Source organism: Trachemys scripta, chromosome 5, assembly GCF_013100865.1.
Source record: "Trachemys scripta elegans isolate TJP31775 chromosome 5, CAS_Tse_1.0, whole genome shotgun sequence".
Lineage (NCBI taxonomy): Eukaryota > Metazoa > Chordata > Testudines > Emydidae > Trachemys > Trachemys scripta.
Window position 1 is genome coordinate 50,715,982 of NC_048302.1, and position 26,321 is coordinate 50,742,302.

Here is a 26,321-nt window from a genome sequence, read left to right on the forward strand (position 1 = left end):
AAGAACATGTAGTCTCCTTTCTAACCCCTCTAGACAGACACCTTCAACTTGGCATGTCTGGCAGTCAAAAAGAGTTTTCCTCTTTCAGGAAACATGCCTCTTTGTTCCTCTCAGCCAAATTTCTCAGCCTCTAGTTTTATAGGGCTGTATCAACACTTCACCCACCGGAAAGAACTTAATTCCTTAAGACCAAGTAAGTAGCAACAGAACAATGAAATGTAACAATGTAAACCAAGTCACATCATTTTCACAAAGATATAAAAGTTTCCCACATTCTTCATAATAAACAAAGTAATTTGCCAGGTGTGGCAAACCGATTGCAAGCTCTGCAATTCAGCCATATTTTAACTACTGAGCACCCCCTGACAATGGAAGGCCTGAGTTTCTACTCTGGTAATTTGGGTTCATACACAAGGTTTGCTGCCACATAGCAACTAAAGAAAAACAACCAAGTGGCTACACGTGATTTGTCAACTACATATATTCACTGTCAAATCTCTGTATTCCTTAGAAGAGTTACTCATTTTGTAAAACAAGTTTTGGCTGATATCAACAATAACCTTACCTCTAGAGAAGAGCTGCCTTTGTCAAGATCAGTTTCTTGCGAGTTCTTGTCAAAATCCTCGACCTCAACATCTGCATCCTGGATTTCTTCATCATGCATTTCTGCAGTTACTGAGCTGATTAACAAGACACCCAAACACAGCCAATCCCAATGGACTTGCATACTGGTTATCTGCAGAATTAATAAGTACATTGTCACTGCAAAAATATAGTTTACCTCCTTAACAGTTATTTGCAGAAAGAGCTACAGGAGAAAAACATTTAAAGATAACAGGGGACAAAGACTGAATATGCATTTTGTTATTTGCATTTTTTCCAAAAGCTCAACAGCTTTGATAACCCTCATGAAAGCATTCTGAACAAAATAATTAAATTTGACAATGGAGTTAAAAGGTAGCAACTGTAAGACAGTAGAACAGGTTTTCTCTTCCTGTTTCATCCAAGGAACGTCTGATATAACTGGTGCATCCAAGATATACTTATCCCCATTACTGGAGGTTTTTAAGAATAGGTTAGACAAGTGTATGCTAGGGATGTTCTAGGTATACATAATCCTGCCTCAATACAGGGAAAATGGACCAGATGAGCTTTTGAAGTCCCTTCAAGTCCTACACATCTATGGATTACTTTATAGATACCACTCAGATGGAGACCATCTTGGCTGGTGTTAGGCAACTTTTATATTGTTCAGACAACTGCAGAGTTTCACTCTAGCGTACTGGTGTTTGAGAATAACCATGGACTGCCTCAGCAAGATTTAAAAACGTATTACAACACTTGCTAAAGCTAGTTTTGGGGTACCGCCATCACTGTGCATGTCCGCAAGGCCTATGTCCAGCCTCTGTCCAACAAGAGTAGATATGGTGTGGCACCTTAACGCCTTCTGGGCTACTCACAAAAGAATACGTTCGCTTTCCTCCTCCTTTTCCCAACACACAACCCCCCCCTCCTTTGACCTACCATATCAGAAAACTGACCATAAACAAACAAAAAAACCCACACACACATACAAACTCACTCCACTTTGGGAATCTTCAGCTATCACTGAACGGGAAACAGTCTATTTATTTGTCTTCTCCTATGGTTTTCTCTAATCTTTCATTAGAAGGATAGTTTGGATAAAAAAAAAAGTGTTTACATCTCTATTAACGAGATGATCATCTTCTGAAAAATGTACTTAAAGTAAACTTTTCTCCTCCCAGTTCAGTAGCTGGGTCTGCAATTCATAATCAAAGACAAAAACAATGCGAAGGAGTTTTTTTTTTTAAATCCTCAATTCTTATCCATCCCATACCTCATTTTTAAAAGCCTCTCCCCTGGCAATTGCTCCAAATTCTAAAAATCCACTTGTTAATCCTTCTCTTCCAGCACTCATTAGCCTAAGGACTAAGTCTACTCACCAGATCAAGTTGTTAGTGCTTCAAACCACAACTGCTCCTGGTCCATCTCCAGCTAGGTATCTTCAGCTTGGACTGACAGACACCACCCTTCACTCCAAAATTAATACCTCACACCCATTGATGTTGATCAGTACCCTAGACAGTGATTCGGTTTATACCGTTAACCACCCCATACCTCAACAGAATCCTCTGCTGAGATGGCAGAAGGCCCCCCCTTCCCCCTACTTTCCAAGGTGGATAAAAATCAATGATATTTTATTTAAAATTGGATTTTTCTGATAAAATGCTTTTGTGGAAAACTGTATCTTAATTAAAACTAAGATCTCTCATCATGGAATAGGGATTATAAATTCTAATTCTATAGTATGAGACAATATATTCATTTAATGTTTAAGAAAAGGTTTGTAAATGAGTTCCAATAGTTCATGGATTAGGGATCCAATCTTATGGGGTTCCAGGGGTTTCTATATAAATTATTTAGGTTAATCTTTCTATCTACCCAATGGGACTCAGTGCTCAATCTAGAAGACACCATCAGAGATGCTTAGTTTTGCAGTTCTCAAACTCTGGATTTGGGTCTCCAGAGATAACATGCTTGTTAACAGCAAAAAATGTTTTTAAATAAATATATAGAGGTGAGAAATAACAGACCTCAACCTTATTGTCCCTCTTCAAATTTGTGTACACAGAGTCAATCCCTTACCTCTCTCTAAAAGTGCAAAGTTCAATGAATAGAAGATTGTTGGGGGCGGAATAGATCTGGACAAGGAGAAAACTCTGGAAATAAATGTGAGAAGGGAAGGGACAAGCAGTAGAAACAAAAGTGAAACTGTTTGAGCAGCATATTCCAGAAGTCTTGAGGTCTTTCTGTGTGTAACCTTCATTGATTTGAAATCTACCATAGCATTCTCTCACTAGAAGGGAAAACCTATAATGGCAGCAGTCCATAAGAGACTCACTTTGGGAATATTTTAATGAAGTTCCTCTACCTGTGGTTAAGACAGGCATGCATGCAAAATGCAAACAGTACAACAAAGAAATGCAAGGCCTGGTTGCCCGAATGAAACACCATGAGAAGTGTTCCTTCTCAGGAGGAAGCTGCATTGAAAATGATGAAAGGAACATGTCTGAACATGCAGGATCTTCAGGTTGGTAAACTTTTATTTCATACTTCTTTCTTAAGGCCTGCCTGTCTTCCTTCTGGACAATTCTTGAATTCTCATGTTTGAGCAAAAAATATAGATAGTATCATAGAGTAACAACATTTTAGATAAAAAAAAATAAATAGCTGAAATAGGCAGATCTTCCTTTTACAATTTCATCTTTAAAATAGTATTGAGTGTCAGTGAATGCAATGAGGAATAGTAATAATTAAGTAACTGCATTGACTTATTTTGCTTAGGAGAATCCATCCCCAACACACACAATTCTGAAGACTAGCCACCTTCAAGATCACCATCATTGTCTATAGTTTGAGTTATCTGCCAATGATAATGTTTCAGTCACATCATGTATGTCACATAGCCACAGTATATCACCTGTAGCAAAAAAAAAAAAAAAAAAAAAAAGGGGTAACTGATTAAAAAGTTGCCCGGTTTGTTTATGCAACTCTCCTTTCCATATGATTGAGAACCCACACTTCATTAACCTGGTTCGTTCAGTCATTAAGACCAGGATACAGTCCACCCAACAGAGCAGATGTTGCAGGCAAATTGTTGGATAAAGCGTATGAAAGAAATTGAGCAGTGGGCAAAAGTCTAGAGTGTGAAATTGTTAACCTGAGTCTTGATGGGTGGAACAATGTCCACAATGATCCTACTGTATGTGCTTGTGTGACAGAGAAAGGGAATGTCTTCCTTACAGAAACAATTGCTACATCAGGAAATGCACACACAGCAGAATACTTACAAGTAGCAGCAGTAAAAACTATAACAAGCTGTTGGGGGACGGGGGGAATTCAAGTGTCTGGTACACAGCTTGGTCACAGACAATGCTGCAAATGTATCCAAGATGAGAAAAAAGTCAGCCTAATAACATACAGTTGCAGTGCTCATTTGATACACCTCCTAGCCAAAGACTTCAGTGTTCCAGAAATAAAGGCTAATGTTATTGAAATTGCAAAATACTTCCGTAACAATCACTTTGCAGTAGTGAAAAAAGTGGGAGGAACCAAGCTAACTCTCCCATTGCATGTCTTGTGGACCTCAGTAGTGGACTGTTTTGAGCACTATATAAAGAACTGGCCTAATCTGATGACAGTTTGTGAACAAAATCCTGAAAAAATAGATGGCACTGTCACAGCCAAAGTTCTCAACACTGGGCTTAAAAGAAATGTTGAGCACCTGCTGAGTACTCTGAAGCCTATTTCTGTAGCCTGGAACAAAATGCAGGGAAATAGCTGTTTTATTGCTGATGCTGTTGAAATCTGGAAGGAACTGAGTGAGATCTTAAAAAGAGAAATATGCAATGACAGAGTTAAATTACAAGCATAAAAAAAAACAAATGGGACAAGCACTATCTCCAGCTCATTTTCTTGCAAATATTCTCAATACTCAGTACCAGGGTCAAGCCTTAACTGATGAAGAAGAGGACATCCAGCAATCATCCCTCCATAATGTCAACTATAATAAACTTCAGAGCTAAGGGTGAACCATTCAAGAAATATGTTTGCTGATTATGTTTTAAAGAAAGTCACACCAATGAACTGGTGGAAGTCACTTTAACAATCTGTGAATCCAAGTGTTTAAGGAATAATATCACTTCAAAACAGCAGCAGCTTCTTATGCTGGAATAGAAAGAATATTTTCTTCATTTGGACTAATTCATTCCAAATTGAGAAATCGTTTGGGACCTGAAAAAGCAGGAAAGCTTGTTTTTCTTTTCTAGATTATGAACTAGCAGGAAAAAGAAGATGAAAACGACAGATAGCTGCAGAAGCCATTATTTTAAGTTTCTCATGTTGACCTGGCTGACCTAGTCAATGTAATTGTTTGTTTTTTAAATATTTAATTTAACTATTTTAGTTAAAAACAATTTTAACAGAAACAAACCTGATTTAAAAAAATGTTTTACTAAGTTCAAATGCTTGTTTTGTTAAACTATTATATGTTTGCTGTTGGAGAAGAAAAAAATCCAGAATACATAATGTAATTGTTTTAGTTAACTAAAACAATTTAAAACGTTTGTCTGGTGATGTTCTCCTCCTAATACAGCATGGCAAGAAAATCCTCCAAATAGTAATGATTAACCTGTTGAATTGGAGATATTTATTAAGTCATTGGGAGGTGAACTATCTGCTTCAATTACCTTTGATAAATGAAATAACCAAACAATCACTCATTTTCTGATATAGCTGTAAAACTTATTTTGAAAACTTTTCAGATTAATCACTTTAAAAATGTATAGTGTGTACCATCTAAAAATGAAAGCTACATCTATCTCTGAGTTGTGAAGAATATGTATTGGTTGTTATAACCTTAATAAGAATGCACTTTTAATGTAGGAAGACTTGATTTAATCATGGATTTCTGACTAGTGATTTAAATCAACTTGATTCAAGTCAAATCCACCCTGGTTGGAAGGTGTCTAGTTACTGAGGCAGGGGACTGCAGGAAAAGAAGAGGGATTGGAGGGGCCTCATGGCTGAGATCTGAAAACTGCCCTGGAAACCTGGATTCTATCCCTAGCTCTGCCAGAGTTCCTATGTAATGCTAAGTAAATCACTTAAACTAAACATTTCTGATACGGTCAATAATTGTGTGTGTGTTGTTTTCTGGATGCCCAACTTGAAACTTAGGGGTCAGATTTGCAGAAGTGCTGTGTGCTTACAGCTGAGACTGTAGTAAATGAGGGCTGTACTTGAATAGGAATTGCACTATCACGTTAAGTACTCTGGCGGAGGGGTGGGGAAATCAGGTCCTAGGAAGCTCAACATGGGCACCCAAAGACTGTGGATACTTCTGGCTTTAATCTGCGTGCCTCAAATCCCCATCTATAAAACCAGGGATAATGTCACCCCCCACCTCACATAAGTTTTGAGAAGGTGAATTAATGTTTGAGGAATAAGTACAATAGACTTATTAAGAGAGGAAAGCCCATAAGCAAAATTCATAGCAGGATTTGAATAGTGAGCAGTAAATATGATCTAGTGACATTACTGAACCACCAACTGGTTCGGTTTCTATTAAAATCTCTGAAAAACTGTCTATAACCAGACCACAGATAAGTATTTGGGAAAGTTCAAGTTGGAAGGCAACTTGGGTGAAAGTGATCATGAAATAGTAAGAAAAGTAGTAAGTGAGCAACAGCAGAAAAGCTGACCTCAAAAAAAGCAGACTAACAAATTTAAAGAGAACTGGTAGGTAAGATCCCATAGGAAGAACATTTAAAGGAAAAGAATTCAGGAGGGCATGCAGTTTCTCAGCAAAACAATATTAAAAAGGCACAAACCACAGCAAACTATCCCAATGCAAAGGTAAGATAGAAAGAATAGAAGAGGCCAATATGGGTGCATAGGGGTGTTTTGTTTTGTTTTTAAACTGACCAGATCAAAAAAGAATCCTATGAAAAAAGTGGAAATGGACAAATTGCTAACGATAACTACAAAAGAACAGCACAATCACGTCGCAACGAAATCAGAAACTCTAAGGCACAGAATGAGTTACATCTAGTAAGAGACAAAAAGGCAATAAAAAGATTCCAATACATTTGGAGTAAGAGAAAGACAAAGGAGAGTGTCGATCCATTATTAGCAGGGAAGAAGGGCTAACAGAGGACACCAAAGAGGCTGAGGTGTTTTAATTAGTGTTTTGCTTCACTAAAAGGTTAATTGTGATCAGATGCTTAACAATTAGTAAGAGCAACAAAGGGGAAGGAACACAAGCCAGAATAGGGAAAGAACAGGTTAAAGAATATTTAAGACAAGTTATATGCACTCAAGTCAGAAGGGCCTGATGAAATTCACCCTAGGGTACGTAAGGAACTAGCTGAAGCAATCACTGAACCATTAGCAATTATCTTCGAGAACTCTTGGAGGACAGGTAAAGTCCCAGAGGACTGGAGAAGGGCAAACATAGAACCTATCTTTAAAAAGAGGAACAGAGCACCTGGGGAATTACAGACCTGTCCACTTAATTTTGATGCCTCAGAATATACTGGAGCAAATTAAACAAATTGTAAGCACCTCGAGGATAATAGGGTGATATGTAATAGCCAACATGGATTTGTCAAAAACACATCATGCCAAACCAACCTAATTTTCTTCTTTAACAGTGTAATTTTTCTACTGGATAGGGGGAAAAGCTGCAGACACGATACATCTTGACAGTCCCTCATGACAGCCTCATAACCAAACTAGGAAAACACCTGTAAGACAAGGGAGGTAACTGTTCTGCTCTACTTGGCACTGGTGAGGATTCATCTGGAGTAATATGTCCAGTTTTGAGCATCATACTTTGAGAAAGATGTGGACAAATTGGAGGGAGAAGGAGACAGACACCCCTTCCCTCCCACCCCCTGGGAGTGTGGAAAAAGGAAAATATGTAGAAACATGACCTATGAAGAACAAACTAAATATACCCATTTTTTTAAACCTGAGTAAAGTAGACTGGGGGAAAGGGGGAAGAGACCAGATAGCAATCTTCAAATGTGTTAAGGGCTGTTGTAAAGAGGATGATGATGAATTGTTCTCCATGTCCACTGAGGGCAGGATAAGCTGATTCCTTCTTCATTTGCAGCAAGGGAGATTTTGATTAAATAGTAAGAAAATTTTCTAACTATAATGCTAGTTAGGCACTAGAACAGGTTATCTAAGGAGGTTGTGGAATCCCCATTATTAAAGGTTTTTGTACCCCATTATGAAGCTTCCTAGGTAGGGTTACCATTAGTCCGGATTCTCCCGGACATGTCCGGCTTTTTTTGAGTTAAAAATAGCGTCTGGGGGGAATTTGTAAATGGCCGGACTCCCTCTCCCATGCAGAGTGCGTGCGGCTGACAGGGCAGCCGGCCGGATCCTGCCACACTTGCACAGGGCTCTGGCAGCCAGAGCCCCTCCTCTGCTTCCCCCTCCTCTCCCCTGCAGCTTGAAATCACTACCCTCCTCTCTCTCTCCCCCGCCCCCTCCCTGCATTCGCAGATCACCAGCCACTTGCATCGGGCCTCCGGCAGTCTGGAGCTCCTCCCCCTGCTCACCCTCCCCTGCTGCCCAGCATGCCGCTCCGCAGCACTCTGAGCGGCCCCGTAAGGGGGCCAGGGGGTCGGAGAAGGGGCAGGGAGGTTCTGGAGGGGGCAGTCAAGAGACAGGGAGCAGGGTTGGATGGGTCGGGGGCTGTCTGTCCATAACCTTATCCACACCCCCAGTCAGGGTACAGGTAGGGGGTAGGGTCCTAGGGGGGCAGTCAGGGGACAAGAAACAGGGAGGCTTACATAGGGGGTGGGGGTCCTAGGGGGCAGTTAGTGGCAGGGGTCCCAGGAGGGGGCAGTCAGGGGACAAGGAGCAGGGAGGGGGGTTGGGAGTTCTGAGGGGGGCAGAGGGTGGGAAGTGGGAGGGAGTGGATGGGGTGGGGCAGGATGGGGCTTCCCCCCCCCAGTGTCCTCCTTTTTGATTGTGGAAATATGGTAACCCTATTCCTGGGGGTACCCAAGGTTGCAAGGCACCTTGCTACCACCTATCCTTAGCATGAAGGAGCCTAATCTGTGCCTGCTGAGGGCCAGCACCCTAAAAACTCTTCAACCACAGGGAACACAAGTACTCCACTCCAGAGCTACACAAGCCCCACTTGCTCTCTACAGGTTAGTGATAGGCACACTCCAATCCCCAAGTATCCCCCAGGTCCACTGCTTCCAAAAGTAGCAGCTTACCATTTTCGCTTCAGTTGACCACTCTGTTTATGTATATAGGGAAAACAAGTTTAACTAAGTAGAGATTTCAAAGACAACAAATAGAAATTCTGGAAACAAATGGTTACACAAAATAAAATCATAACATACCTTCTAGAACTTAGACTTAACTAGTTACTGTTTTACAGTATTGCTCCATGTTTTTCAGCCAGGTATGCTGTGATCCGTTCCCCCCCTGAAACACACACACAAAGCTTGTCTCCTCCCTTTGCACCACAGTATACCCCAAAATTCCATTGTCTTTAGTTGTAAACAGGACTCCCACTGCTGTATTATCTCCCCACAGATCTCCTTTTAAGTGAGTTCACAATTTTTTCATTAGCACTAGGCTCCGTAAGACAAATGTATAGTGTCTCACAAAGTAAAATGACCAGCCAGAGAGTTTACTGCCCCTGCCTGCTTCCTGATGACTTTTGTCAAGGCTGATTCCCCACTCTGGCACTTCAAATGCAGAAGATGTGGGCCCGCAAGGATTTTAAAAATTAATACTGGCCACTCCAGGCTGGTATTAAACTCCAAAGGTAACAGCTTCTCTCTGACCTTGGACGAAGATGCTGCCACTGCTCAAGAGCAACCTTCCCTCCTTTTGAGAGCCCAGGAAGGAACACTTGGGAATTCCTTCCTGTGGGGAACCCTCAAGTCATTTCACCCACCCTTCCCAGGAAGGGCTGAGAAGAAAAAAAAAAAATGGGGGAGATCAGCTGTTGCCACCAGCTAATTAAACATGCACAAGAGTCTTGGGGACATAAAAAATCCAGTCAGGGTCTTAAAAATAGGTAAGTTTTATTAAACCCAAAAAAGAAAGGAAACAGATTTTGAACTTAGGCTTTTTGCTAGATCTTAAGAGAACAATTACAAAATTTAAGCATCAAGATAGCTCTCTTGAGTTCAGCTTAAAGGTTACAAGCAAAACAAGAGCATCTGGGGTTAGCACAGAGAAATCTACAAGCCAATAAGAAATAACCCTAATCACATCTTCCTAGACATTCCCTGATTACTTACATATCCAGAGAGCAACAGACAAAGGGAAGTCCCCCCCCCATTTTAAAAGTTCTAGCCCTTCCCATTGGCTCTTTTGGTCAGGTGCCCACTCCCTTTCTTTTATTTGGGGGACTTTAACCCTATACAGGTAAAGCAAGCAGAGAACAGCCACCAAGAGGGACTTTATAGCTAACTGGCTGGGTGTCCATAAAAGGGAGCTCCCTCTCCCCTTCATTTATTACAACCTGTTTTAAGTTATATACCTTATGAACACAGTTTTAATTAGATAAATTACTCCTTAAATATCATCCAAACATATTGGTTGATAATCATTGCAAAATGTAAGTTACTGGCTCTCATTAGAGACTTTGCCTGCCAAACTATTATACAGATGCCTGAGACAGGGGATCTTTGTAAACCCTTATGTACTCCTTATGCCCACTACCAGCTGGCATCAAGGGGTCCCTGGATCACACCAATGTAGGTACTTATAGACTATGATCAAGTCATCCTTAATCCTCCTCTTTCTCACACTAAACAGAGTGAGCTCCTTGAGTCTATCGCTATAAGACATTTACAAACCCTTTAATCATTCTCATGCCTCTTCTCTGAACTCCTCCCAATTTATCAACATCCTTCTTGAGCTACAGACACCAGAACTGGACACAGTATTCCAGTAGCAGTCACACCAGTGCCAAATATTTTACCCCTACTCGATGTTCCCATTTAAACATCTATAAATCACATTACCCTTTTCACCACAGCATTGCACACAAGTTCAGCTGATTATCCACTATTCAGAAGTCCTTTTCGAACTCACTGCTTCCCATAATGAAAGACACTCCCCCTCCCCCCACAATCCTATAAGGATGGCCTATATTCTTTGTTCCTTGAGGAATGACTAATATTTGGCCATATTAAAATGCACATTGTTAGCTTGTGCCCAGCTTACCAAATGATCCAAATCACTGTATCAGTAGCCTGTCCTCTTCGCTATTTACCATTGCTCAATCCTTGGGTCATCTCCAAAATTTTTCAGTTTTCATATTCTCACTGACAAAAGTGTTAAATATCATAGGGCCAAGAACCAGTCCCTGTGGGACCCCACTAGAAACACCTGTTCAATAACGCCTCCTCATTTACAACTACATATTGAGACCTCTCATGGGTGACCTCTATAACATTAAACTTCAGTCACCTAAAGGATCAGTCCTCTGTTTCTTCGTAACTGTTGCTCAGGAGTAGGGCAGTACAATTGTTTTCTGCACAACCTCATAAAGGTTGTCTACCACCTTTTTAGTTTCCCAGTGGAGGAGGTCTCACCACATTTGTCTTCCTTAGAGTAATTATTTTTTCTACTAGTTGAAGCAAGTTAGTTCTGTAGTTCACAGAGCTTCCATCTTCAATTCTTCTTTGAAAAGATGATATTTAGCTCAAGTCCTTACTTTGTCCACAGCCAAGAAACCACTTCTACAAGTCTATTTCTCTCCCTTATTTTTGCCTTAAATCTAGACATCTTTAAGAACACAGGTTAATGCTTTGGGCAAGTGATAATACTAAGGATATATGAAGATTGAAGAAAGTCAGATCTTATTCTTTCTTCATGGGAATCTTTAAAACAAGCATTTTTTAAAAAACATCTCAGTAGATCGAACCAAATATGCCAAGTTAGCAAAGCTCCCAATAAAATCCTCAAAGCCTTAGGTTGCATACGATAGAGCTTTGTTCAATAATATTTGCAATTCCTTCAAATGCTACAAGAGTGATATTCCTTCCTCAGCTGAGAAGTCTTCAGTTTTTAGTTTCATTTGATATAAATGAAGCAAGCAAATAAAATTAAAAATATAAAAAAAAAAATTGAGAACTTTATTATTAAACTCGTATTTGATATTTCTTCCCTTCCTGGGAATTTATTCTTTTTGCTAATTCCCATAAGTAGCATCCAGACCAGCACATCCCATGTATGAGAAACAGAAGATTTCTTGCAATTTCTCATAATGGAGGATATCCACTGGTCTGCAGGTTCTCCACATACACCTCTACCCCGACATAACGCGACCCAATATAATGCTAATTCGGATATAACGTGGTAAAGCAGTGCTCTGGGGGGCTGCGCATTCCAGTGGATCAAAGCAAGTTCGATATAACGCGGTTACACCTATAATGTGGTAAGATTTTTTGGCTCCCGAGGACAGCGTTATATCAAGGTAGGAGGTGTATATAATATAGAATTAAGACTTCCATAATATATAAAGGTATTATGTTTTATGTAGTTTCAGTTTTAGAAGTAGTTTCCTGTGGAGAGACTGTAGTACTACCAGAGAGAGGAAAAATTCTACAGCCTAAACTGCCTCCACTAAGGTGGCATGAGCAGGAATAAATCATGAGTATCATCCAGACCCTCTTTATTACAAGAAATAAAAAAGTTACAGGTAAGGAAATTGTTTCAAGACAACTTCAAAAAGTAGGATTTCATAAAAGAGGAGAAAAGATGGTTGTGAGGCACCTCCTCAGACTATTCCAGTCCAGATCCACAAAGATCTCCTTTTTCTGTTGAAGGTAGAGAGACCATGAGGGAAAAGTGATGTTATTTTTGCCACTCTTAGATTTCCTGCCCACTCTTCTCTTTTTAGGAGTGGAGATTTAGAAAGAAAGGGAGAAGAAAAAAAGGGAAGAGGAATTTCAAAAACATCCTCATAACTACTTAAGGATAGAGACTGCTCTGGGTTGTAATAGCTCCTAATGTCATCATATAATCATTGGATGACCCAACCAATAAGTAAGAGTGTACTAATAGAAGAAAGAGGTCTTCAGTAGTATCCAGGGATTAAGATACAATGGCAAAGAAACTGGTCTGATCTGGGTAATATAATCTTGTTTAACCACTTTACAAAAGTTTGTTCTGTAAAGCCTCCATTATAGTGCTTGCCTTCTGCATCCCAGGTATCAACAACCCCTGTAGGCTAGTCATTAATGGGGGTTCTTCTGAGAAGAGATTAACAGTAATCTCCTATACCCATCTTTTACCTCAAGTCCCCATATGTCATCTGTGGGAGGTATGGTGGGAAGAAGAGTTCCATTTATGGCTTCTCATAATTGTTTGAGATGTGACTGTTCTTGTTTAGATGTCTTTTGGAGGAGGGGGTTTTGCAGCTGTATACAATATATGTAGATTTGCAGTAGCCCCCAAGATGTATTAAACCAAAACACTGAGGAAGAGTCTCTGTAACACAAAGAATGTACATTTATAAATCTGAGGAGCAGTCTTGAATTTTCTAGGAGATTTAGCCTGCATTTCTGTATTCCATTCAACCACAGTGCAGTGACAAGTCTGATGCTAGAAGAACTTGAAATTATGATTTTCTTTGTAATTTCTATAGGTAAGTGCTATCCATCTGCCCTAAAGATTAAATCTTGTGGAGAAAAAGGTGATACAGGCAAGGCCTAAAATCGGACAGAAAACCAGGGGGGAGCTTCGAGCAGTGGCAGAACTTTCATTCAAGACAATGTTCTGGTTGACAGTTCTGTTCCAGCTGACTCCAGAGTGGGAATGACACAATCCTATCACTGAGAATGATGGGAAATACTTTAGCCTTATACATTGTTCCAGTATGCTTTATAAGAATTAGTCATCACTATAAACATAAAAAGATTTCCTCTAAGCAAATGAAAGGAGATATCCCCAATGCTAATCATACAGAAGCCTGTCCTTTCCACATGCAACAAGCTTAATGAATTGTTGCACATGCTACCTCTCTCCCCTGCAATTTGTTACTACACTTATAGTCTCTTTTCTTAAGGTTATTATACAGCACACAATAGAATGTGTGGCTCCTCACAGCAGAAGAAATGTAATCTCTACTGCAAGGAATTTACAAACTAGTGTCTGATATTAGCCAAAGGGAAAAGCAAGACAGCCAGGGAGAACCATAGGGAAAAGAAGAAGAACAGAGCCATCATCCATATGATTATGCAATTATCCAGCAAGACTAGTGCACAACTTAAGGAAGACAAAACTACTCAGACAAATACAAAAATAGGTGACTTATTCAGCTAGTCTCTTGCAGGCATTGCAGAAGAACTGGATCCAGTTCAGGAAGAGAATTCCAGACCTAAGGGAGGGACATAGAAGCAACTGAGTATTGACACAGTGGTGGAATACTAAGAAACGGGGCATCAGAGTTAGTATCTTTGGTGGAATGAAGTGAATGGGGTAATGTAATAAGAGACAAGTCTGGATAAGAAGAAAGAGGCAGAGTTATGCAGGGCCTTGAAGATTAGTGCAAGAAGTTCAAACTTACTGTGAGGGATAAGGAAAGTCAGCAGAGAGATTCAGAGAAGGGATATTCATTGAATAAAGTTTGAGGGGAAAATATACTTGATGTTTCCTATAACAAGCAAGCTCTAATTCTGGACTTCCCAATGATATCAAGCTGAAAATATAGTTGCAGAGACAAAGAAATTAAAATAAAACCCAAAATGTAAAGCCAAAACTATTTTAGCATCAGGTCACCCCAAATTACTGATGTTCATTAGATACATGTAAAAGAATGTTATACTGATGGCCAGTTGCCAAGAAAATACTTTCTGGAAGTTCTTTTAAGGGGAAAAGGAAAGTTAGTACAGGTGGTGGCTTTGCTTGGAAAGGAAAAGTGATAGGTTCCTTCAAATAAACAGCAAGGAAGAGAGATGTTAGCTTTAAGGCTTAGCTGTCCCTCCCAAAGACTAAGCAGACCATGCTGTGGATTTGACCAAAAAAAAAAAAAAACAAAGTAAAGCTACCTGGGGTGAAATCCTGGTCCATCAACTTCAATAAGGCCAGAATTTCATCCTTGATGTTTATTACTTTGACAGTAACCTGCTGTGTGGCAGCCATGCTGGAGAAAAAACAACTGGTGAGAAAGCTACCTTGAGCTAAGTCTGTAGCTTGTTAAGTTAGCTCTTGGGCATCAGAAAGCCTATTTTTACTTTTGTTTGTAACCCATGCTACCTTCAATCTGTTATACCTAGTATCACTTAACCTTTGTTTTATGTTTACTATAATACAACTCTGTGCTGTGTTTGAATTGAAGTGATTATTGGCTCCTGTTAAAGTAATAAGCTGTACTTGTGTCTTTTACAAGCAATGGACTTTAGTTCCCTGAGTATTCCAGGAGAGGGCTGGACTCTTCATGGCAGACAGTTTTGAGGAAATTCAGGAGTTGGGGTCATCCTCTGAGTAGTAATGAAGGCTGGTGGAGCTGTTGTGTTGTAGGCAGGCTGCTGGGGGCAGAGCACTGAATCAGGGCTCCACAGCGCACGCACACACTTAGGGAACCACATGCTTGTCTCTGGGCTGGTGGCATCTGAGCTCTGAGCCACAACAACAGAGTATTTAAGACACCCAGGGACAGGAAGTGACAACCCCTTACTGGGCTGGGTTGAACCCCAAAATATTACAGGAAAGCTTCCTCGGAGTGTAACAAGAACAGATTTAGTGCAGCTAACAAGTAAGATTTTAAAAGATATATTCTAGATGAATACCTATGTTTAAAGCTACCCACAAATGAAGGCAAGCACATGTTCAGAATCAATAACCTATATCGGCCGTGTAACACACTCCACAAATCCAGGGTCTACATTTTGACAAAGACCCACACGATCCTTAAGGAGGGCGAATTCCAGGACAGTGCAACCGTCCTCCTCAGCCCCCTCCTTGCCCCAGGGATCTGACTGCAGCACATGCACAAGAGCAGCTAAAACCAGAGTCCGACTGACCCCAAGCAACAGAAACCAGCCAGTTAGGTACAATTAGCTGCAACTTCCCCTGTAAGGCAGATAATTAGGGGACCTGCTTATTTTTATACCCACCCTAGGTATGAAGCTCCTGCTGTCCATCCCCGCCCCCATACGGAGCTAATTGCTGTTGTTCTCTCTGACTGGTCCCACTAGGTCGCAGAGCAGCTCTAGGGAGAGGCGGGCAGGTGCCGCCGAGGAGGGCAGGGACCGCTGTGCCGGGGTAGTTTGAACGAAATCAGATGTCAGCTTGGAGATTAGAGCCACTACGCTGAAGGGAGGGGGCACAAGACTGAGCGCGCTCCCGGGGAACCCCGCCAGGCGCGTGTCCAGCAGGGAACGCGCAGCGCCTACAGCTGGCGCTTGGAATCCTCAAACCACTGACATTCTAACGGTAAAATAACGGCCCCACCCACATGCCGAAGGGTGGCCGGCAGAGTGGGAGAGGGTCGGCAGGAGAGCGGCCTCCACCCCCGACTGCCTCCGCGCAGCCCCTGCCTGAGGGCCGCCGTACTCCTATGTGCCTGCGGAGCCCGGGCCTCCCGTTAACTGTTGACCAAAGGAGCAGCTGCCCCAGCGCCGCCACTCGCCCGCAGAGTACGAAGCGAGAGCCGGTCACAGCTCTACTCCGCTCCCGCGCGGGAGCTCACAGCCCCAAGCCACTACACAGCGAACGGCACCAGAGGCAGCCCGCCCAGCGTAGATCAGAGATATTTAGCCGCGCCCGGGAAGATAATTACCAACAAGCTAGAAGGTCCCGTCTGCCTCTCTCCGGTAAAGCCAGGCAGCGTCTCACAGCGCATCACCCACATTCAACTGCGCATGCGTTGCTACACTCCAAGGGATACAAGCGATGAAGAGCAGGTGTTGCCGCGCAGCCCGAGCCAATCAGCGCTCGCTCGGAACAGATCAAGCGAATCACAACTCGGGACCATCCCGGCGGCGCAACTCACTGGCTGCATACTCCCTGCCCGAGCCAATCACGGCTCAGTCCGCGGCGGTCAGCGCCCAGCACGTGCTGGCTGGGCCAATCACAATCAGCCCCTAAGGGACTGCTCGCAGCCCTGCCCGGGCAGCTCTAGCTGCTCAGCGCACGCGGGTACATAAGAACGGTACTGGGTCAGGCCAAAGGTCCATCTAGCCCAGTATCCTGTCTACCGACAGTGGTCAATGCCAGGTGCCCCAGAGGGAGTTGACTTAACAGGCAATGATCAAGTGATCTCTCTCCTGCCATCCATCTCCACCCTCTGACAAAGAGAGTCTAGGGACACCATTCCTTACCGATCCTGGCTAATAGCCATTAATGGACGTAAGCACCATGAATTTATCCAGTTCTCTTTTAAACCCTGTTATAGTCCTAGCCTTCACAACTGCCTCAGGCAAGGAGTTCCACAGGTTGACTGTGCACTGTGTGAAGAAGAACTGCTCAGCCTACGGCGCCAGACCTAGTGGCCAGTCCCCGCATGGGAGTTGGGAAATAGTTACCAGTTTGCTGCTGCACTGCTTCCTAGCCAGGGCAAGGAAGGGTCCCTGAGCTCAGTCCCAGGGCTTGACACACTTCACCCAGTACAAAGTGTCAGCACCTGCCATGGCTCCATAGTCAAGGCTGTTCCTATAGCAGGGATTCAGCCTCCTATGCATGGAAAATACAACCTGTCCTCCCTACACTTACAGCACGTGCACTGGAGATTGGATTTCTGAAAATGTACTAGAAAATCCATTTGACTCTGAGCTGCAGAAGAATTACAAACTGCTGGGTTCTTTGAGATCTTTAACATCTGGCAGTCTTTACCGTGTTCCGTTTGTAAGATCAATCTGAACAAACACAGACTTGTCTAACTTTCCATAGAGTTAAAATCAACTGAAATCTTATGGGCAGGTTATATTTGAAGGAAGAGGTTGTAATTAAACTAATATTAATGATTGTTGTATCTGATTGATGTGATCAAATAGATTACAAATAGGCTAAGGCAATTTAGAGGGGACATTGTGATATTATAAATAAAGCAACCACTCATCATCCTCTACAGCTAAGTTTTGTGCAACAACTTTATTGGTTATAATGAGACAAGGTGGTTGACATATCTTTTCCTGGACCAGCTTCTTTTGGTGAAAGAGACAAACTTTTGAGTTACACAGAGCTCTTCTGGTCTGGGAAAGATATTCAGAGCTAAATACAAAGTGGAACAGGTAAGGAATGAATGTATGTTGCCCAAGACAATTCAAAGGGAAATTGGCAGTAACGGGACAAAGGAGGATGAGTGGATTACAGATTGTGGTAATGAGCCATAAATCCAGCATCTTTATTAAATTCATGATTTTTGGTATCTAGTAGAGTTATCAATTTAAGTTCCCAGGCTTGTCTTTTGATGGTGTTATGCAAGTTTCCTTTCAGAGCGAGGACAGGAACTTCAGATGTGGAGTGATGGTTTTATGAAAAGTGTTCACTCATAGGTGATATTTTGTTTTTGTCTTACCATTTTTCTGTGTGAGTTCATTTGAGAGCATAGCAAATGTCTCATTTCATCTACATAGTTGTTATTGAGACATTTAACACACTGGATGACAAAAAACAGATGTGCTAATAGGCATGGATTTTGAAAGCTGTATTGTCAGGGTTATAGCAGTGAAACAATGTCTGCAGGTTTGCATCAGTTGTTCTGGCTGGGTCTGGTGCTGCTTTGAGTTGGTGTGTGGGGAGCTTCTGACAATGAGGCTGGGGAGCTGTTTGAAGACCAGAAGAGGGGGGTTCAGGAAAGGTTTCTTCCAGGATGTGGTTTCCATCGATTGTACTTGTTTAATGATTCCTTATAGAGATTCAAATATGGGGTGATAGGTGACAACTAGGGGCATCTGGTCAGAGGGTTTTTTTTTTTTTTTCTTGTATTGAAGCAGATTCTCCTGGTATATTTAGGTGGCCCTTTACATGATGCAATCTACTTTCTGGTGGAGTGGCCTTGTTTGGTAGAGGTGGGTTTCAAGTGTGTTAAGGTGTGTATTCTGGACTTTCTCCTTGGAGTTTATTCTGTGGTATCTGAGGGCCTGGCACCTGCAGATAACTGATTTCTTGGTGTGTTTAAGGTGGTTACTGGCTCTGTGAAGGTAACTGGTGATCTCTGAGTTTCTTGTATATAGCTGTCATTGCTGAAGCTAATTATGCTGGTGAGGGAGCATGGATTCAACTGCATGAGAGACACAGGACATGTTTTCCAGAGTTCTCACTGGTAGGTTACTTGACCCACTATCACTGCTCTTTGAAGATTTCATAGCTAAATACTGTCTTGGGCATGTTTGTCTATAAAACTTCTAATAAATGTTAAACTAAAAAGACATTTCTGGAGCAAATTAAAGAAGAAAATTAAAATGGGGTTATGATTGAGAGTATGTTTCAATAACTTACGGATAAAAATCACTGCAGAAGTGTTGAAATTGTAGCAATCTTCATGGAACTTGGAGGGAGGAGCACAGTTTTCAGGAGGGAAGCTTCAGACTGTGTGCATATGGTTTAAATGATAGCTGCAGTTGTAGCAACTATGTAATAGTTCTTTTAATAAAGAGAGAGTTTAGTTTTAGAAACACATTTTTACCCAGCATGCGGTACTTGAAACAGTAATTAACCCGAAGTCAAGCATTATAAACCTGGGAAAATTCAGAGTTAAGATTATACTTAAAAGGCATTGCAAAAGGTTAAGGTAAAAAAATCCACAATTATGGCACAACCTTAATGTTGCCCAGTGGTGATGCCACAAGGAAAAAAATAGGAGAATGTCTTTAATTTTTTTAAACTAATCTGGGTTCACAAATTAAAATGCCTTAAATGCTGTAGGCTATTGTATGGTGTCACTATACAGCAAAGTTAAGATTGTTTGGGTGTCTTGGTATATAGGACTATGATCTAGTGGTTAAGGGCATGCCCTTGGGGGAAGAGGCAGTTTTATGAAGAAGCTCTAGAAATTCACAAAGGTTAAGTTCCATCATATTGAGACATACGTGAGCTGGATGGAAAACAGAAATCCCTTCCTGCAAAAAAAATTACATTTTTGAAAAAAATAATTGTCCTGAAATTTTTCCCTAAATGTTTTAGCTTCCTAGCTGTATGCTGTGATGATTTGGGGACGCTATCTGTACAATTTATGAATTTTGTGTAGATCAGTAACTGTCTTTTACCAGGCTGCAAACTCCATTTTGAATGTGCAGGTTGTTTGTCTTCTCTGTGGTTTTGTTACTACCACGTTGGTCTGAAATTCCTATGGGGTAGGCTACTAGTGGGAAAGGCCTGATGATAGAACGTGTTACACTTTGACAAGCAGCCATCATTAAGGGAGGTCTTCTCCCCACTGCAAACCAGTTTTTCAAGTCTAAACTCACCTGACATAGGGGACTGAAAGTTATAAAAAGGGCAGGAGCTGCTTTCCTCAGGGGAAATCACCTGCCTGCCTCGTTACATAAACACAGATGGTCTCCCAAGGAAAGGGTGAACTAGTAAGGGCCATATTGTGATTAGGATGGTGGTAGTTTTCTAAATGTATGTCTCCACTTGGAGCTAGGGGTGTAATTACCAACTGGCATAGACATACTTGTGTTAGCTCTCACTGAAGTAGCGAGCTAAAAATAGTAGTGTAGCCAGGCTAGCACAGGTGGGAGCAAGGAGTGGCACTGGCTAGCTATGCTGAGTATGTATGCAAGGGGTTCAGGCAGCTCTGTATTTGGCACAGCTAGCCCACGCCACTGCTTGCTGCTGCCCAGGCTATCCTGGCTACACTAGTATTTTTAGTGTACTAGCTCCATTAGAGCTAGCATAAGTGTGTCCACACAAGCAGGGAATCACACCCCGAGCTCTATGTGTGGCTCTCTTGTACCTTATTTGTTAAATAAAAGTTAGAATCCTGTGCAAAGTGTGTGTGTGTTATATATGCTACACTTACACTGTGCCTTGAGAGAGTTAAAGTGTAACCCCAAATGCTCAAACCTTTGGTGGGATTCTGGGAGAGGCTGTGTTTAAGCTACAGGGGAATCTACAAAGTCAGCACTTGTTCTGGGGTCTGGGCAGAGGACCACAAGGTCACAGCTCTCAGAAAGGAGGGTGCAGACTAATACTGACAGTGTGCCTGGGGACCCCCAGACTGCAACAGTGCTAGGCTCTGTTCAGACTCTGGAGGCTTAACACCCCTAGATCCCTTCACAGCAGTCCAGCGAGTGGGCATGAAGGGTCGCTCAACCAAATTTGTGACAGTTTTTTGTCAGTTTCTCCAGGGAGAAAGTGATATTAACAAGAGCCTTCCAGGTGGGCATCTGGGGAGCCAGGGAGCCATCATTTGGATGTTCCTGATGGATTTTTTTTTGGGGGGGGGAGAGGGTTGGGGGGGGTAAATTTGAAAAAAATCATTTTTGCAAAAAGGGCATTTCCCATCAGAAAATCATTCTCATGGAAAATTCCCAACCAGCTCTAATACTTACTTACTGAGACTCTCATTTGGCTGGGGTAGGAAAGTCTTTCTTACAGTCACTAGTTGAGGCAATTTGGCCCAAACCAAAGAAGAAAAGTCTCCCACTACAACTGGGAAGTCTACCACCTCACATTCCTATCATACATTTAAGGAACAACTGAATGGGGGAATCAATTTAAGCTATTCCAGACTGACTCCTGGGCCTAGATCCATAAAAAGAGTGCCATTTACATGCATGTAAGCCAATGCAGGCAGACTATGAAAGATACATCTGGAGACAAATTTATTTATTGCAATAAATAAGACATGTACAGATGTTTACAAAACCTAGAAATACCCTGACAAGACAAACAGTTTATGCAACATAAAAAATAGAGTTAAACATCTACAAAGATTGTGATTTATAAAGTAATGGAGAAAGAGGAAGAGTGGATGTGGAAGGTGGAACGTCCATATGTAGGACAGTGGTCTGTACATTAATTCAAGATATTTTTAAAGATCTATTTGAATCTAAATAATTACATGTCTGTATTTGTTTGTTTGGCCTGCATATCTCAATTATATTTGAAGGATTATTCCTGTCTTAGAGGGATCCATTCTCTTCTCAGGGTGCATGTCCATCAGTATTAACAGTAGTTATGCACAGGTATCAAGAAGGACCACATGGAGCTTCCCTTCCTTATGCAACTGGTCACATAATTAAGGAGGGTAGACTTTTTCCCGCAGAGCATAGAACCCTAAGATATCAATAAATAAATCAAAGAAATTAATAACCAGATGGATAATTCCTTTTAAGTTTAACCAGATTTTAGTATTTTTCCTTTAAAAGTCCATGGGGGGAGGGGGGAAAGAGAGAAAAAAAATCTAAAACTAGATTGCTAAAACATAGGCACTAGAGGTCAGTCACTCTCTTGTTGCACTTAAATGAAAATCAAATAGGTTGAACAAGCATTATTAGTATGTAAATATTTGTCTGAAATTTTTTCCATATCTTTTAAACTAATTAATAATATGTGTATAATGAGTCTGAGGTAGCCTGTGTTTTGGATAATTTTTAAAAAAACTCCATAAAGGCAATATAGTGCTTGCACTAAAATAGTATTTCTTACTGAAAGAGCTCAGTGCCCTGCTTTGGAATCTGACATTTTGCCCTTTTGTTTTATTTTTGTAACTGGCATTTACAATCTTTCCTTCATGCTTTGTGTTTACAATATTTATTTGTATAATAAACACATATAATACAAAGAATACTTTTGTTCTCTATAAGATCTCATATGATCTCTAATGTTCCTTATCCTTTTTTACCACTTCTTTCAAGTATCAGCCAGCTCTGTTGAGATTCCCTGGCACTTGCTGACAAATGTGTAGGTGAGGCCATTGCCAGTTCTTAATGAGCCCACAAGGGGATTCTACAATAGCCATGTCACTGTCCCCAGAAATTTCTTATGTAAGTTCTCTTGGTTCAGTGCTCTGGTTGAAAAGCAACTCACAGGTTTGAGTCACAGTTTGAAGGGTTAGTATGAGTGTCCTGCCTGTTCAATAGCCTCTTCTTTGAGCTAAACTCTTGGTATGGAGGGGCAAAACCATGGAGTTAATTCCCTGGAGTTGCAGGTTTGTAGCTTCCACTATTAGCTTTAATGTAAAATGCATTGTGTGAAGCTACAATAGGGAATTTTGACTACTGAGCCAAATTTCTGTTCTCATTTACGCTGGTTTAAATCCAGAGTAGCTGTTTATTTCAATGAAGTTACTCTGGACTTACACCACTGTAACAGAGAGCAGAATCAGGCCTGCTGACACCAAACACTAACCTGCTAGAATTCTGTGGTGTTTATCTCCTGCATCTCACAACACAGCCTCAAGTTTATTGTTACAACCACCTTTTAGGTATCAGAAAATTTAGAGTATGAAACTCTGTTCTCAATTACCCTGATGAAAATCCAGAGTAACTCCAGTGATCCAGTTAGTTTGGCTTTACACCAAGGTGATTACGGCTCTGATTCTGCAATAAGTTTTGTACAGGCAGATTTCACTGCCAGGGGCGGGGAAGACTAGGAACAAAATTTGGCCCACAATAGACACTATTTAAAAGCAATACTTATACTAATTTAATATTTATAATGCACCTATACTTCCTCAAAGTGAATGGGTAAAGCTCCCAGATATCACAATGATGGGGAACATATAAGAACATAAGTAGGCAGATTAGACTAGATAGAAGGCTGACTGCATGGAAGGAAACAAATATCTACAGCTGTGCAGTTAGTTACCCCTGAAGAATTCAGATTGATCAAAGCATTGTGAACTTTCTGACATTTTACTTCAAAGTTTTTAAGGGCAGTTTCTTTGAGAGGGGGAAAAAAAGAGGGTTCTTTTAAGTAGCAAAAGAGTTATACTAGCTTAAACTGCAAGGCACTATCATTCTAGGTCTATTTTCAGTGGTTTACAGCTTACCTAAATATTTTCTTAGACTGTGCCACTCCCCACATCAAGTTCAGGAGGGCATCTAAGATGTGGCTGGATTCCACTGATGCCAGTGGCAACTGAGAGTGTTTAGCATCTTGCAGGAGGCACTCAGCACCTTGTTAGATCAGGCACTTAATTGAGAAAAGGTTCTGGAAGGTGCAGGGCCGGCTCCAGGCACCAGCTTGTCAAGCAGGTGCTTGGGGCGGCCACTCCGGAGAGGGGCGGCACGTCCAGCTATTTGGTGGCAATTCGGGGGAAGGTCCCTCACTCCGGCTGGGAGCGAAGGACCTCCCGTCGAATTGCCGCCACAGATCGCGATCCCGGCTTTTTTTTTTGGCTGCTTGGGGCGGCCAAAACCCTGGAGCCGGCCCTGGGAAGGTGATGCTTCTCCCACTTACATCAGTTCTGCCCTTTATTTCAATAAGAGGAGGAGCAGGCCCCAATATAACCATGTGATTCACACTATAGAAACTGCAGTCAATTAAAAACTCAGGTTCAACATTGCAGGATTCTGACAGAAAACCTGCAGATGTACATAACAATCCTGGGACCCAGTGTCATTTTAACAGAGAATACCAAAAACTACAGTGCACTTTGGAACTGAAGTCTCAGAAAAGAAGCTTGGTTTAAACATTTTCACATTGACTAGGGTTTCTAAAGGTCAGTGAACAGAAAAGTGAAAAGTTTGGGCTTTGATCACGTTCCTTTGTCTTTCTGGAATGCAGGAACCCCATGGAAGTGTCTTTTTCCTTGGAGATGCTACAGTGTTTCAGGTGAAGAAGGGTGTGAATTCTGTGCAACTTGGACTCCTGTAACACAGAGTGAACTATCCTAGTTCCAGTACCTTTGAGGCCGTCTGAAGGCTGCAACATTTGGCCCATTAAATGTTTCTAATGAGAAGGTAGTATGCTGTACCATACTGAACATTGTACAGTATATACCTACATCTTCATTGCCTAAACAGAAGATTTTTTTAACCTATATTAATCTCACTTCTTTTAATCATACTTCACTTATTAGACACGGATGAGGGTAAGTTCCCCGCACAGTTTCCTCTGCATCTTCCCGCCAAGCAGAGTGATTTGTTGCACCATAGAACCAGAAACAGGTTTGGCCTGCAGACTCTGCAGATCACAAGGCTCCACACTGAGGGTCCAGTCTTGCAAACATGCATGTAAATCCCTGACTAGTCATGCAACTAAAGTTTCTCATGTGTGTCCGTATTTGCAAGATTGGGACCTCACTGGAAATTGCCTAAAAAGGGGTGAGGAAGAGGAAGATGTATGGACCCACCCCAGCTTATATTACTGCCTGGGTGCGCCAGGTGAGCAAGCTGCAATCTCCTAAGGAATGGCATGGCAAGAGCACATACTCCTTGCAAGCTGGGAACAATCCTTCCCCCTTAGGTATACAGTTCTGTACTGCTCCCTGCTTAGAGTTAAATGACACAAGCGTAAACATCAGAATACTTAATACCATACAATATCAACAATACTCTAATATTAAAACAAGATTTTTTTTTAAAAGACCATGAACTGCTGCTCTGTTTCAAACAATGTAAAGAAAGTGGATTTTAAATGAACTTATCGTGCTCTAAATTTATTATTATTTTGTTTAGAAACATGTGGACCTACAGTGATGTCAATGGAGTTACACTGATGTAAAACTGGTGTAAAGTAGTTATTTTTTTGGTAGAATGTGCAATGACTGTGTGTGAGAGACACACAATAGGCACACATGCTAAAGAGGTATGTGTATGAAGTCTGACACTAACACCAGACCTGACTGTGTATTATGGATTCCTTATTATATTCATTTTAAATTGAGCTTCTGTTTACATTTTTATTTTAAAATTTATACTAAGTTGGGCCTCTTTGTGACTAGGATTTAAGCATCAGCACATACAATTCAGGAAATAATTTATTATTAATCATTTTTATTAATTCAGCGTACAATTTTACAGTGTAGTGTATATTTCACTGAAGAAAAACTGTTTAAGATTAATATTATTTAAATGATAACTTGAAGGGGCTTTCTATTTAATAGGTACTAAACATACCCCATCCTAAATGGGCTTCAAGGCTGAAATACTAGTTAACAGAAAGCACCCTCAAATTATCCTAAAACTTCAGTGTGCTCTTCATATTGATAAACTGTTTCTAGTTAGGATGGATTGTCCTACATAATATAGCAAAATATTGATTGTTTTCCCACTCTGCTCCACTTCTCCAAAATGCTCTGTCAATATATTTCAATGGAATTAATAAAATTGGTGGTTTTTTTCTCCCAAATGTCCCTAAATTTGGAATAAGGACTTTGATGTTATGTTCCCTGAGAGAGGTCCTATAACATTTTGTCTTTAACAATGACTATGTTGTTTTAATTTTACAGTTGTGTAATGCTCACTCCCTGTGATATGTCTATGTATTCAAATTAATAAAGCATTTATGTTTATAAAGGGTCTACCAGGAACATTTTATAGATTTGTTTTTTAAATATTCAAGTCCTTGAGTTTTAGGTTCCTCCCTTTTTAATACACAGTATTAAGTACTAGTAGTAAATAGTACATAAGCGTTTGTTATTTTTTTCCCAGCAGACCATTTGTTGCTACCACTAGGTGGCCTGTTTTTCAAAGCAATCCTTAAGAAAAGACGCATCAAAAATGTGATTTTCTGGAGTTTTGTATTTTCAGGAAGTCTTGATAAATATCTGCAAAAAAAAAAAGGGGGGGGAGGCAGGAATAAAATATGATAAATTTACAAAAATTGTATCAAATGTTAGAATAAAAGTT

At 41.1% G+C, this 26,321-nt stretch overlaps 2 protein-coding genes across 6 annotated transcripts in view; both read right to left on the minus strand.

Moving 5' to 3' along the window:
* Positions 1–16,459, minus strand: part of CLGN (calmegin) — a 71,159-nt gene extending 54,700 nt beyond the window's left edge. For 2 of the 4 annotated variants that reach the window (XM_034772947.1, XM_034772951.1), the window contains exons 1-2: positions 16,358–16,459; positions 566–736 (exon numbers count right to left, since the gene is read on the minus strand). In XM_034772947.1, coding sequence (XP_034628838.1) covers positions 566–736; positions 16,358–16,429 — 243 coding nt within the window. In that variant the 5' untranslated portion in view covers positions 16,430–16,459. Of the gene's footprint in view, positions 1–565; positions 737–8,951; positions 9,017–14,624; positions 14,720–16,357 lie in introns of those variants that run through there. The other 2 variants (XM_034772948.1, XM_034772949.1) reach the window with 2 other exon arrangements.
* A 7,380-nt stretch (positions 16,460–23,839) lies between these two features.
* The window catches only part of MGAT4D (MGAT4 family member D), a 95,970-nt gene continuing 93,488 nt past the window's right edge, over positions 23,840–26,321 (minus strand). For both annotated transcript variants that reach the window (XM_034772758.1, XM_034772757.1), the window contains one exon: positions 23,840–26,239. In XM_034772758.1, the coding sequence (XP_034628649.1) occupies positions 26,219–26,239 (21 nt within the window). In that variant the 3' untranslated portion in view covers positions 23,840–26,218. The remainder of the gene's footprint in view (positions 26,240–26,321) is intronic.